Source organism: Schistocerca gregaria, chromosome 3, assembly GCF_023897955.1.
Source record: "Schistocerca gregaria isolate iqSchGreg1 chromosome 3, iqSchGreg1.2, whole genome shotgun sequence".
In the NCBI taxonomy this organism is placed as follows: Eukaryota; Metazoa; Arthropoda; class Insecta; order Orthoptera; family Acrididae; genus Schistocerca; species Schistocerca gregaria.
In genome coordinates, this window is record NC_064922.1 from 83,270,131 (window position 1) to 83,282,831 (window position 12,701).

The window sequence follows — 12,701 nt, forward strand, 5'->3', positions numbered from 1 at the left end:
AATCGGCGGCTGGAATATATCCAGCTATCGGTGGTGGTGATGATAATGTGGATGATGGTGATGATGATGTGGATGGTGATGATGATGTGGATGGTGATGATGATGTGGGTGGTGGTGATGATGTGGGTGGTGATGTGGATGTGGGTGGGTGATGTGGATGTGGGTTTGGATGATGTGGATGTGGGTTTGGATGATGTGGATGTGGGTTTGGATGATGTGGATGTGGGTTTGGATGATGTGGATGTGGGTTTGGATGATGTGGATGTGGGTTTGGATGATGTGGATTTGGGTTTGGATGATGTGGATGTGGGTTTGGATGATGTGGATGTGGGTTTGGATGATGGGGATGTGGGTTTGGATGATGGGGATGTGGGTTTGGATGATGGGGATGTGGGTTTGGATGATGGGGATGTGGGTTTGGATGATGTGGATGTGGGTTTGGATGATGTGGATTTGGGTTTGGATGATGTGGATGTGGGTTTGGATGATGTGGATGTGGGTTTGGATGATGTGGATGTGGGTTTGGATGATGTGGATGTGGGTTTGGATGATGTGGATGTGGGTTTGGATGATGTGGATGTGGGTTTGGATGATGTGGATGTGGGTTTGGATGATGTGGATGTGGGTTTGGATGATGGGGATGCGCGTTTGGATGATGGGGATGCGCGTTTGGATGATGGGGTTGGTAATGATGATGATGATGTGGATTTGGATGATGATGCCAGTGATAAGCAGTGGTCGTGCAGGTGTCCTTATGATTGACTGTAAACTGTTGAAGCTGCATTGGTGAAGTACTGGAACTTCAAGTGCTGATAGAAAGCACCGAAGCTGTAATCGTTGTAGGTACGGAAGGCTGGCTGAAGCCAGAGATAAATTCTGCCGAAATTTTTACAAAGGCACAGACGGTGTTCAGAAAGGATAGACTGCATGCAACCGGTGGTGGCGTGTTTGTCGCTGTTAGTAGAAGTTTATCCTGTAGTGAAGTAGAAATGGATTGCTCATGTGAATTATTATGGGTGGAGGCTACACCTAACAACCGAGCTAGGTTAATAATTGGCTGCTATTACCGACCTCCCGACTCAGCAGCATTAGTAGCAGAACAACTGAAAGAAAATCTGGAATACATTTCACATAAATTTTCTCAGAATGTTATAGTCTTAGGTGGAGATTTCAATTTAGCAGATACAGACTGGGACACTCAGTTGTCAGGACGGGTTGCAGGGACAGTGCATTGAGTGACCATATACTGAGTACACTATCCGAAAATTACCTCGAGCAATTAAACAGAAAACCGACTCGTGGAGATAACATCTTGGATCTACTGATAAGAAACAGACCCAAACTTTTAACTGTGTACGCGCAGAACAGGGAATCGGTGATCATAAGGCCATTGCAGCATCCCTGAATATGGAAGTAAATAGGAATATAAAAAAAGGGAGGAAGGTTTATCTGTTTAGCAATACTAATAGAAGGCAGATTTCAGACTACCTAACAGATCAAAACGAAAATTTCTGTTCCGACACTGACAGTGTTGAGTGTTTATGGAATAAGTTCAAGGCAATCGTAAAATGCGATTTAGACAGGTACGTACCGAGTAAAATTGTGAGGGACGTAAAAAACCCATCGTGGTTCAACAACAAAGTTAGGAAACTACTGCGAAAGCAAAGAGAGCTTCACTGCAAGTTTAAACGCAGTCGAAACCTATCAGACAAACAGAAGCTAAACGATGTCAAAGTTAGCGTAAGGAGGGCTATGCGTGAAGCGTTCAGTGAATTAGAAAGTATAATTCTATGTACCGACTGGATAGAAAATCCCAGGAAGTTCTGGTCTTACGTTAAATCAGTAAGTGGCTCGGAACACCATATCCAGATACTCTGGGACGATAATAGCATTGAAACACGAGTAAAGCTGAAATACTAAAGACATTTTTCCAAAGCTGTTTCACAGAGGAAGACCGCACTGCAGTTCCTTCTCTAAATTCTCGCACAAACGGAAAAATGGCTGACATCGAAATAAGTGTCCAAGGAATAGAAAAGCAACTGGAACCCCTCAACAGAGGAAAGTCCACAGGACCTGACGGGATAACAGTTCGATTCTACACAAAGTACGCGAAAGAACTTGCCCCCCTTCTAACAGTTGTGTACCTCAAGTCTGTAGAGGAACGGAAGATTCCAAATGATTGGAAAAGAGCACAGGTAGTCCCAGTCTTTAAGAAGGGTCGTCGAGCAGATGCGCAAAACTATAGACCTATATCCCTGACGTCGATCTGTTGTAGAATTTCAAACATGTTATTTGCTCTCGTATCATGTCGTTTCTGGGAACCCAGAATCTACTCTGTAGGAATCAACATGGATTCCGGGAAAAGGGATCGTGTGAGACCCAACTCGCTTTATTTGTTCAGAAGACCCAGAAAATATTAGTTATAGCCTCCCAGGTAGATGCTATTTTCCTTGACTTCCGGAAGCGTTCCATACAGTTCCGCACTGTCGCCTGATAAACAAGTAAGAGCCTACGGAATATGAGACTAACTGTGTGGCTGGATTGAAGAGTTCTTAGCAAACAGAACACAGCATGTTGTTCTCAATGAAGAGACGTCTACAGACGTTAGAGTAACCTCTGGCGTGTCACAGGGGACTGTTATGGGACCATTGCTTTTCACTATATATGACATTGTAGATAGTGTCGGAAGTTGCATGCGGCTTTGCGCGGATGATGCTGTAGTATACAGAGAAGTTTCAGCATTAGAAAATTGTAGCGAAATGCAGGAAGATCTGCAGCGGATAGGCACTTGGTGCAGGGAGTGGCAACTGACCCTTAACATAGACAAATGTAATGTATTGCGAATACATAGAAAGGAGGATCCTTTATTGTATGATTATATGACAGCGGAACCAAACACTGGTAGCAGTCACTTCTGTAAAATATCTGGGAGGATGCGCACGGAACGATTTGAAGCGGAATGATCATATAAAATTAATTGTTGCTAAGGCGGGTACCAGGTTGATATTTATTGGGAGAGTCCTTAGAAAATGTTGTCCATCAACAAAGGAGGTGGCTTACAAAACAGTCGTTCGACCTATACTTGAGTATTGCTCATTAGTGTGGGATCCGTACCAGGTCGGGTTGACAGAGGAGATAGAGGAGATCCAAAGAAGAGCAGCGCGTTTCGTCAGAGGGTTATTTGGTAAGCGTGATAGCGTTACGGAGATGTTAAGCAAACTCAAGTGGCAGACTCTGCAAGAAAGACGCTCTGCATAGCGGTGTAGCTTGCTGTCCGGCTTTCGAGAGGGTGCGTTTCTGGATGAGGTATCGAATATACTGCTTCCCCCTACTTACACCTCCCGAGGAGATAACGAATGTAAAATTAGAGAGATTCGAGCGCGCACGGAGGCTTTCCAGCAGTCGTTATTCCCGCGAACCATATGCGAGTGGTACAGGAAAGGGAGGTAATGACAGTGGCAGGTAAAGTGCCCTCCGCCACACACCATTGGGTGGCTTGCGGAGTATAAATGTAGATGCAGATGCAGACGTAGACGATTCCTCTTCCTGTTTCTTTTATGAAAAACAGGAGACGTACATTTTATCTATGCGACACTTCTGAGAAAAGTGAGTCCTTGTGTTCTGCTGCCCTCTTCAGTTTTTATTAAAGCGTTTCGTTTCTCCGACTGTTTAATAATTAATGCGACCCGAGCCCTCGAGCCTGCCGCAGCGTGTTCGTACATCTGGAGAAACGAAGAAGAAGGAGGAGACGTGTCCTGCGGGGGCAGTAAAGACACCGACAGCAGCACACCCTGAACATCTGGCGGGAGGGGCAGCGTTTTGTTTTCACTCACTGCTGGAGGAGGGGGGGAGGGAGGCAGGGAAGACTGGTGACTGGCAGCGAGCACTCTGCGACCCCTACGCCGGCGGCTCGTCGACTCTGGACGTGTTTGGACCAAGCCCCTACAACGTCGTAGCGGAGGAGCGAGGCAACTTTCCCCCAATTGAAGCAGCTGATCGCCATTTGCAGGGGTGGATCCTACTACTGGGGTTGTGATTTGACGTGTATGAGACGCAACAGGAGCAAATTAAAGCACAAATTAAACATGTTTGTTTAAAAAAGTACTGAGTATTCGAGTCTATAAATGAATGAAGTTTCCTAATTTCTGAAATACGTCTGCATAGAGACGCGAAATTTAAGAATGTAAGGCTCCTTCCTGACAAGGTGGAGCGAGTTTACATCGAGTTATTTGCAGTAGATAATTACATGAAACTTTTAAAGTAGCAGACAGTACGATTGTTATTTAATTCACGTAATTTTCCCGTCAGGTCCTGTTCGCTTTTTGCCCACTACTGTGTACATTTTGCACGCTTACTTTAACACAGTATTGTCTGCACTCGAATTCTGGTATGATTAATTGTAATAACCCATATCACTTTAAATACGCTATGAATTTCTTTCGCAGATGAGCTTTTAACACTGATAGCACCTCTAAACGTGGTTGAGTTTGCTATATTTGATCAAATATTTGACCATTTAGGTAGTATAATCACCACCTGACAACGCATGTTAAGTACCTAAACGCAGTTATTCGACCTACCTCTGATTAATAGTTAATATACATATTTGATTGCCTTGGTAACCTGGAAAAGGAACGTTCAAAGCCGGCTGGAGGGCTGGAGTGGCCGTGCGGTTCTAGGCGCTACAGTCTGGAGCTGAGCGACCACCACGGTCGCAGGTTCGAATCCTGCCTTTGGCATGGATGTGTGTAATGTCCTTAGGTTAGTTAGGTTTAATTAGTTCTAAGTTCTGGACGACTGATGACCTCAGCAGTTAAGTCGCATAGTGCTCAGAGCCATTTGAACCACTTGAACGTTCAACATTATACTCACTGACAATATTTCCACATTATTTAACCTAGGGATATATTGCACGATTTACAGGACACTATACCTTTTTCAAATAAGTTGGAAATCCAAATACTGTCGGTATAGCATCGTCCTTCAGTTGACGTCTATTTACTTAATTTTCCATATAACAATTCTCTTCGAAATGAAGAGTGCACAGCGAACTATTTGCTGTAGGTTGGAAGTTCTCGCTCCGAGTAGCAACTATTCATTTCAGATTTAGAAAATCGTTTGTAAGGGGAAATCTAAACAAAAACAAACGCTCAAGATGTGTTATTTCTGCATGAAAATATTATATACAAGTAATAGAAAGTCACAAACAACCATAAATGACTAACCTGTGAAATGTAACATTGTTTCCGTCTTCGTCTTTGCTTCCATTATACTGTTACAATTAAAAGCAGCACACGAACGAACACTGCTTACGCACTGTTTCCCTGCAAATGGCGCTTTCTATCACGTTCAGTGTGGGGACGCGACACTAGCGCCAATGCGCGGTCTAGTTTTTATTTAGTAGGTGGTGTGCGGTCTGGACGCACTGGCGCTGCCAGGTGTGCTCGCGGCTGGCCTGATACGTCTGCCAGGCTGCGGCGCAGGAGCCCGGCCTCCACACGCAGCCGCATTGAAGCTCCCTCAGCCTGAGTCTATCATAGCGTCTAAACGTCTGTTGCAACCAGAGGACTCTACTTTTTTATCTTCATCGGTCTACTGACTGGTTTGATGCGGCCCGCCACGAATTCCTTTCCTGTGCTAACCTCTTCATCTCAGAGTAGCACTTGCAACCTTCATCAACTATTTGCTTGACGTATTCCAATCTCTGTCTTCCTCTACAGTTTTTGCCCTCTACAGCTCCCTCTAGTACCATGGAAGTCATTCCCTCATGTCTTAGCACATGTCCCATCATCATGTCCCTTCTCCTTATCAGTGTTTTCCACATATTCCTTTCCTCTCCGATTCTGCGAAGAACCTCCTCATTCCTTACCTTATCAGTCCCCCTAATTTTCAACATTCGTCTATAGCACCACATCTCAATTGCTTTGATTCTCTTCTGTTCCGGTTTTCCCACAGTCCATGTTTCACTACCATATAATGCTGTACTCCAGACGTACATCCTCAGAAATTTCTCCCTCAAATTAAGGCCGGTATTTGATATTACTAGACTTCTCTTGGCCAGAAATGCCTTTTTCGCCATAGCAAGTCTGCTTTTGATGTCCTCCTAGCCCCGTCCGTCACTGGTTATTTTACTACCTAGGTAGCAGAATTCCTTAACTTCATTGACTTCGTGACCATCAATCCTGATAAGTTTCTCGCTGTCCTCATTTCTACTACTTCTCATTACCTTCGTCTTTCTCCGACTTACTCTCAAACCATACTGTGTACTCATAAAGCTGTTCATTCCGTTCAGCAGATCATTTAATTCTTCTTCACTTTCACTCAGGATAGCAATGTCATCAGCGAATCGTATCATTGATATCCTTTCACCTTGTATTTTAATTCCAGCCTGAACCTTTCTTTTATTTCCATCATTCCTTCCTCGATGTACAGATTGAAGAGTAGGGGCGAAAGGCTACAGCCTTGTCTTACCCCCTTCTTAATACGAGCACTTCGTTCTTGATCGTCCACTCTTATTATTCCCTTTTGTTTGTTGTACATATTGTATATGACCCGTCTCTCCCTATAGCTTACCCCTACTTTTTTCGGGATATTGAACAGCTTGCACCATTTTATATTGTCGAACGCTTTTTCCAGGTCGACAAATACTATGAACGTGTCTTGATTTTTCTTTAGCCTTGCTTCCATTATTAGCCGTAACGTCAGAATTGCCTCTCGTGCCTTTACTTTTCCTAAAGCCAAACTGATCGTAACCTAGCGCATTCTCAATTTTCTTTTCCATTCTTCTGTATATTATTCTTGTAAGCAGCTTCGATGCATGAGCTGTTAGGCTGACTGTCAGCTCTTGCCGTCTTCGGAATTGAGTGGATGATGCTTTTCCGAAAGTCAGATGGTATGTCGCCAGACTCATATTTTCTACACACCAACGTGAATAGTCGTTTTGTTGCCACTTCCCCTAATGATTTTAGAAATTCTGATGGAATATTATCTATCCCTTCTGCCTTATTTGACCGTTAAGTCCTCCAAAGCTCTTTTAAATTCCGATTCTAATACTGGATCCCCTATCTCTTCTAAATCGACTCCTGTTTCTTCTTCTATCACTTCAGACAAATCTTCACCCTCATAGAGGCTTTCAATGTATTCTTTCCACCTATCTGCTCTCTCCTCTGCATTTAACAGTGGAATTCCCGTTGCACTCTTAATGTTACCACCGTTGCTTTTAATGTCACCAAAGGTTGTTTTGACTTTCCTGTATGCTGAGTTTGTCCTTCCGACAATCATATCTTTTTCGATGTCTTCACATTTTTCCTGCAGCCATTTCGTCTTAGCTTCCCTGCACTTCCTATTTATTTCATTCCTCAGCGACTTGTGTTTCTGTATTCCTGATTTTCCTGGAACATGTTTGTACTTCCTCCTTTCATCAATCAACTGAAGTATTTCTTCTGTTACCCATGGTTTCTTCGCAGCTACCTTCTTTGTACCTATGTTTTCCTTCCCAACTTCTGTGATGGCCCTTTTTAGAGACGTCCATTCCTCTTCAACTGTGTTGCCTACTGCGCTAATCCTTATTGCTGTATCTACAGCGTTAGGGAACTTCAAACGTATCTCGTCATTTCTTAGAACTTCCGTATCCCACTTCTTAGCGTATTGATTGTTGCTGACTAATGTCTTGAACTTCAGCCTACTCTTCATCACTACTATATTGTGATCTGAGTCTATATCTGCTCCTGGGTACGCCTTACAATCCAGTATCTGATTACGGAATCTCTGTCTGACCATGATGTAATCTAAGTGAAATCTTCCCGTATCTCCCGGCCTTTTCCAAGTATAACTCCTCCTTTTGTGATTCTTGAACAGGGCATTCGCTATTACTAGCTGAAACTTGTTACATAACTCAATTAGTATTTCTCCTCTTTCATTTCTTGCCTCAAGCCCATATTCTCCTGTAACCTTTTCTTCTACTCATTCCCCTACAACTGCGTTCTAGTCGCCCATGACTATTAGATTTTCGTCCCCCTTTACATACTGCATTACCCTTTCAATATCCTCATACACTTTCTCTATCTGTTCATCTTCAGCTTGCGACGTCGGCATGTATACCTGAACTATCGTTGTCGGTGTTGGTCTGCTGTCGATTCTGATTAGAACAACCCGGTCACTGAACTGTTCACAGTAACACACCCTCTGCCCTACCTTCCTATTCATAACGAATCCTACACCTGTTATACCATTTTCTGCTGCTGTTGATATTACCCGATACTGATCTGACCAGAAATCCTTGTCTTCCTTCCACTTCACTTCACTGACTCCTACTGTATCTAGATTGAGCCTTTGCATTTCCCTTTTCAGATTTTCTAGTTTCCCTACCACGTTCAAGCTTCAGACATTCCACGCCCCGACTCGTACAACATTATCCTTTCGTTGATTATTCAATCTTTTTCTCATGTAACCTCCCCCTTGGCAGTCCCCTCGCGGAGATCCGAATGGGCGACTATTCCGGAATCTTTTGCCAATGGAGAGATCATCATGACACTACTTCAACTACAGGCCACATGTCCTGTGGATACACGTTACGTGTATTTAATGCAGTGGTTTCCATTGCCTTCTGCATCCTCATATCGTTTATCATTGCTGATTCTTCCGCCTTTAGGGGCAATTTCCCACCCCTAGGACAAGAGTGCCCTGAACCTCTATCCGCTCCTCCGCCCTCTTTGACAAGGCCGTTGGCAAAATGAGGCTGACTTCTTATGCCGGAAGTCTTCGGCCACCAATGCTGACTGTTTATCAAAATTTAGGCAGTGGCGGGGATCGAACCCGGGACCAAAGACGTTTTGATTATGAATCAAAGACGCTCCCCGTAGACCACACTCTACCTAATGGACAGGAACCCTGTCGGGTGAACAGCGCATTGATTTTGCAAGATTATTAGTTTAATCTACTTTGCTGCTTCGAACGATTCAGTGCCGCTGTTATAGTTCAGTGTATGGAATTTTGCAACTATAAAAGCAGTATCATGAAATCGAAGCCTTCAGTTGAGACGAAGAGATCGCTTATCATTTAGCTTCAATATAGCAGGTCAGCAACTGGAGGCAGTTAATTCCATAAATTATCTGGGAGTACGCATTAGGAGTGATTTAAAATGGAATGCCCCCACTGCGGGTTCGGGGGTTAGAATAGGCCCGCGGTATTCCTGCCTGTCGTAAGAGGCGACTAAAAGGAGTCTCAAACTTTTCGGCCTGATATGATGGTCCCCTGTTGGGTTTGACCTCCATCTCTCAAAATTTTCCGAAGAGCGAGCCGATTGGGGAAGGGCGCCTTACTTGGTGCGTTGTGTCCATCTTGCGATCAGACTTTTCGCCAGCTTATACACCGTTGAATTGCAGTCCTGTCCGTTCTCCATCTCTTGGTCATGACTCTGTTTCTGCGTGCAGATTACACCTTGCACTGTGCAGTGCCCCTTTCTGCACCGACGGCGACCATGGACCACATGTTACCTAACATCCAGCACGGTAGCCAGTCCGTTTTGGTGGGGCCGCTATGTACCCTATTGGTTGTAGCCCCCTGACAACACAGGGATCGCTCTACTGATGCCTGCGCCGTTAACTCCCCACGTATGCCAAGGAGTAGATGCCTATCCTTCTGGGGTATCGGGACTCCCGGCAACGGCCATCCTGCCAGGTGGCTCTTGCCGTGGCTGTGTGGCGCCCGTACGGAGGACCCTTGGTCGGAGTAGGTGGCATCAGGGCGGATGACCCGCAATGAAGCGTGGTACATCGTCTCTCGCTGGTGGCCAGCCGCCAGCAGTCTCTAAGCGTTCTCGGGCTCAGTTTAACGCTCAGAAGTACGATCCGAAAACGTTCCCCTCCCTGGCCGCACCGTGGGAGGAACGTAAGTCTCAGGATGGCTGTAGCAGTTATTCGCCCCGCTTCTTAGTTTGTACGAGGGCTGATGGGGAGTCTTTTCTCTCCACAAAGCCTCAGTTCTTCGTCGAGCATTTAGAGGACAAGTTTGGGGAGGTGGAGGGCTTGTCAAAAATGCGCTCTGGGTCAGTCCTGATACAAACGGCATCCTCTGCCCGGTCACGACGTTTACTCGCTTGTGAAAAGTTCGGGGATGTTGCCGTTACGATCACACCCCAAAAGAGTTTAAATATGGTCCAGGGAGTTATTTACCATAGGGATCTTCTTTTGCAGTCTGATGAAGAGCTGCGCACCAGTTTAGAGCGCCGAGGTGTACATTTCGTCCGGCGCGTTCATCGGGGTCCGAAGGAAAGTCAGATTGCTACCGGTGCCTTCATCTTGGCCTTCGAAGGGGATACATTACCGGAAAAGGTCAAGGTGATGGTCTACGGATGTGACGTTAAGCCCTATATCCTTCCCCTGATGCGGTGCTTTAAGTGCTGGAAGATGTCTTCTCGCTGCACTTCCTGCCTCACATGTCGAGATTGCGGACGCCCATCACATCCCAATACATCATGTGCCCCCCCTCCTATCTGTGTCAACTGCGGGGAGCACCATTCACCTTGCTCGCTAGACTGCCGAATTTTCCAGAAAGAGCGTAAAATCATGGAATACAAGATCCTGGACCGACTAACCTATACTGAGGCCAAAAGGAAATACGACCGACTCGATCCTGTGAGAATGACATCTTCCTACGCTGCTGCTACAACACCTGTGCTAGCCCCGTATGTTTCTCCAATTGTGGCCGGATCGACGAGTAGTAAAGCTCCTCCTGCCCCCTCGCGAGTGGGGGGCTCTACCCACCGGGTTGCTCCTGCGCCACCTACCTCAGGAGCAACACCATCCCACCCATCGGGGACGTCCGTCCCCACTTCTAAGCCGGAGGAGTGTCCAACTTCTGCGGCTTCTCACTCAAGCAAGGGTTCCCTTGGGTCCCTCCCTTCCCGCCAGCCAGCCAGCGAGAAGGCTGACGACCGACAGTGGCGTAATTGCCCGCAATCCGCTGGTCGTAGGGCTTCACGATCCTCCTCCGTCCCGGAGACTGAATCAGTGAAGCACTCCCAGCCGGTGCTACCCAAGGAACGGCGTGAGAAACCCAAGAAGACCTCTCAGCCCAAGAAACTCGCGGTGGCAGCCATCCCACCGCAACCTTCCAGCTCTGCGTCTGAGGATGCGTTGGAGATTCTGGCGTCCGCTGAGGACCTCAATCTCGCCGGTCCATCAGACGCCATGGAAAGCACTATCACAGGTGCTAAATCGGAGGCAGCAGATGACCCAGCGGCGTAATCTCCCTTCCCAGTCCCGTCACGCCTTTCTCAGCCATGGACAACACCATCCTCCAGTGGAACTGCAGCGGTTTCTTCCACAATCTACCTGAGCTTCGCCAACTTATGAGCCTTCACCCTTTCCTCTGCATTGCACTGCAGGAAACTTGGTTTCCGGCAATGCGAACTCCCGCCCTCCGTGGCTACCGGGGTTATTATAAGAACCGGGCAGCTTATGAAAGGGTGTCTGGTGGCGTCTGCATATGTCCTGAACTCTCTTCACAGCGAGTCTGTACCTCTCCAAACACCTTTAGAGGGTGTGGACGCCACAGGCTGTTAGCGTCTGCAGCCTTTACCTTCCACCGGATGGTGATGTCGCGCAGCATGTCCTGGCTGCTCAGCATGTCCTGGCTGCTCTGATAGCCCAATTGCCGCCACCTTTCTTGTTACTGGGCGACTTTAACGCCCATAACCATCTGTGGGGTGGGTCGGTGGCAACAGGTCGAGGTGTCATCGTTGAGCATTTATTGGCGCAGCTCGATCTCTCGATATTAAATGATGGTGCCTTCACACACTTCAGTGTGGCGCATGGCACTTACTCCGCCATTGACCTTTCGATCTGTAACCCTAGCCTCTTACCGTCTGTCCAAAGGAGAGTGCATGACGACCTTTGTAGTAGTGACCACTTTCCGATCTTTCTGTCACTGCCACACCGTCAGTCTTCTGGGCGCCCTAGCAGATGGGCTCTGAATCAGGCTGACTGGGACTTGTTCTCCTCCACTGCCGCTGTTGAGCCTCTTCTAACGATGACATTAATGCAGTGGTTCAATCGGTCACCACCGGCATCGTTACTGCCGCCGAATGTGCCATTCCCCGTTCTTCTGGGTCCCCTCGGCGGTGGACTGTGCCTTGGTGGTCGCCTGAGATCGCTGAAGCGATTAAAGCTCGCCGGCGGGCGCTCCAGCGTTACAAGCGACATTCCTCAATCGAACACCTTATCGCCTTCAAACGGCTGCATGCCCGCCACATTATCCGCCAACGCAAGCAGGAGTGCTGGGAGCGGTATGTGCCCACCATTGGCCTCCATGTCACTCCATCGCATGTCTGGGCCAAGATTCGCCCCCTCCATGGCTATCGGACCCCTGTTAGCGTCACTGCGCTCTCACTGAATGGAGCAGTTTGTACTGACACCGACGTCATTGCAAAACCCTTGGCAGAGCACTTCGCTCTGAATTCCGCTTCTGCCAACTACCCCTTGACTTCCGCTCCATTAAAGAGCGGATAGAACGTCGGAGTCTTTCTTTTCGCACCCACCATCCTAAATTGTACAATGTTCCATTCAGTAAGTGGGAATTCCGCAGTGCCCTCGACGCTTGTCCTTGTACCGCTCCTGGCCCAGATAGCATCCACTCTCAGATGCTGAAGCACATTTCAGTGGACTGCCAGCGACGCCTCCTCGATCTTTACAACCGCATTT

At 47.0% G+C, this 12,701-nt stretch overlaps 2 protein-coding genes across 2 annotated transcripts in view; both read left to right on the forward strand.

The window, feature by feature from the left end:
• Window positions 1-12,701, forward strand: part of LOC126354893 (GTP-binding protein GEM) — a 1,071,510-nt gene that overhangs the window by 47,740 nt on the left and 1,011,069 nt on the right. The gene's annotated exons all lie outside the window — the stretch shown is intronic.
• On the forward strand, window positions 55-762 carry LOC126354221 (coiled-coil domain-containing protein 1-like). Its single transcript, XM_050003704.1, has one exon. The coding sequence runs from the start codon at window positions 55-57 to the stop codon at window positions 760-762; it is 708 nt and encodes a 235-aa protein (XP_049859661.1).

Bases quoted from the DNA above. Each gene is read 5' to 3' on its own strand.
- LOC126354221 (XM_050003704.1), top strand. From the start codon at position 55: ATGGTGATGATGATGTGGATGGTGATGATGATGTGGATGGTGATGATG.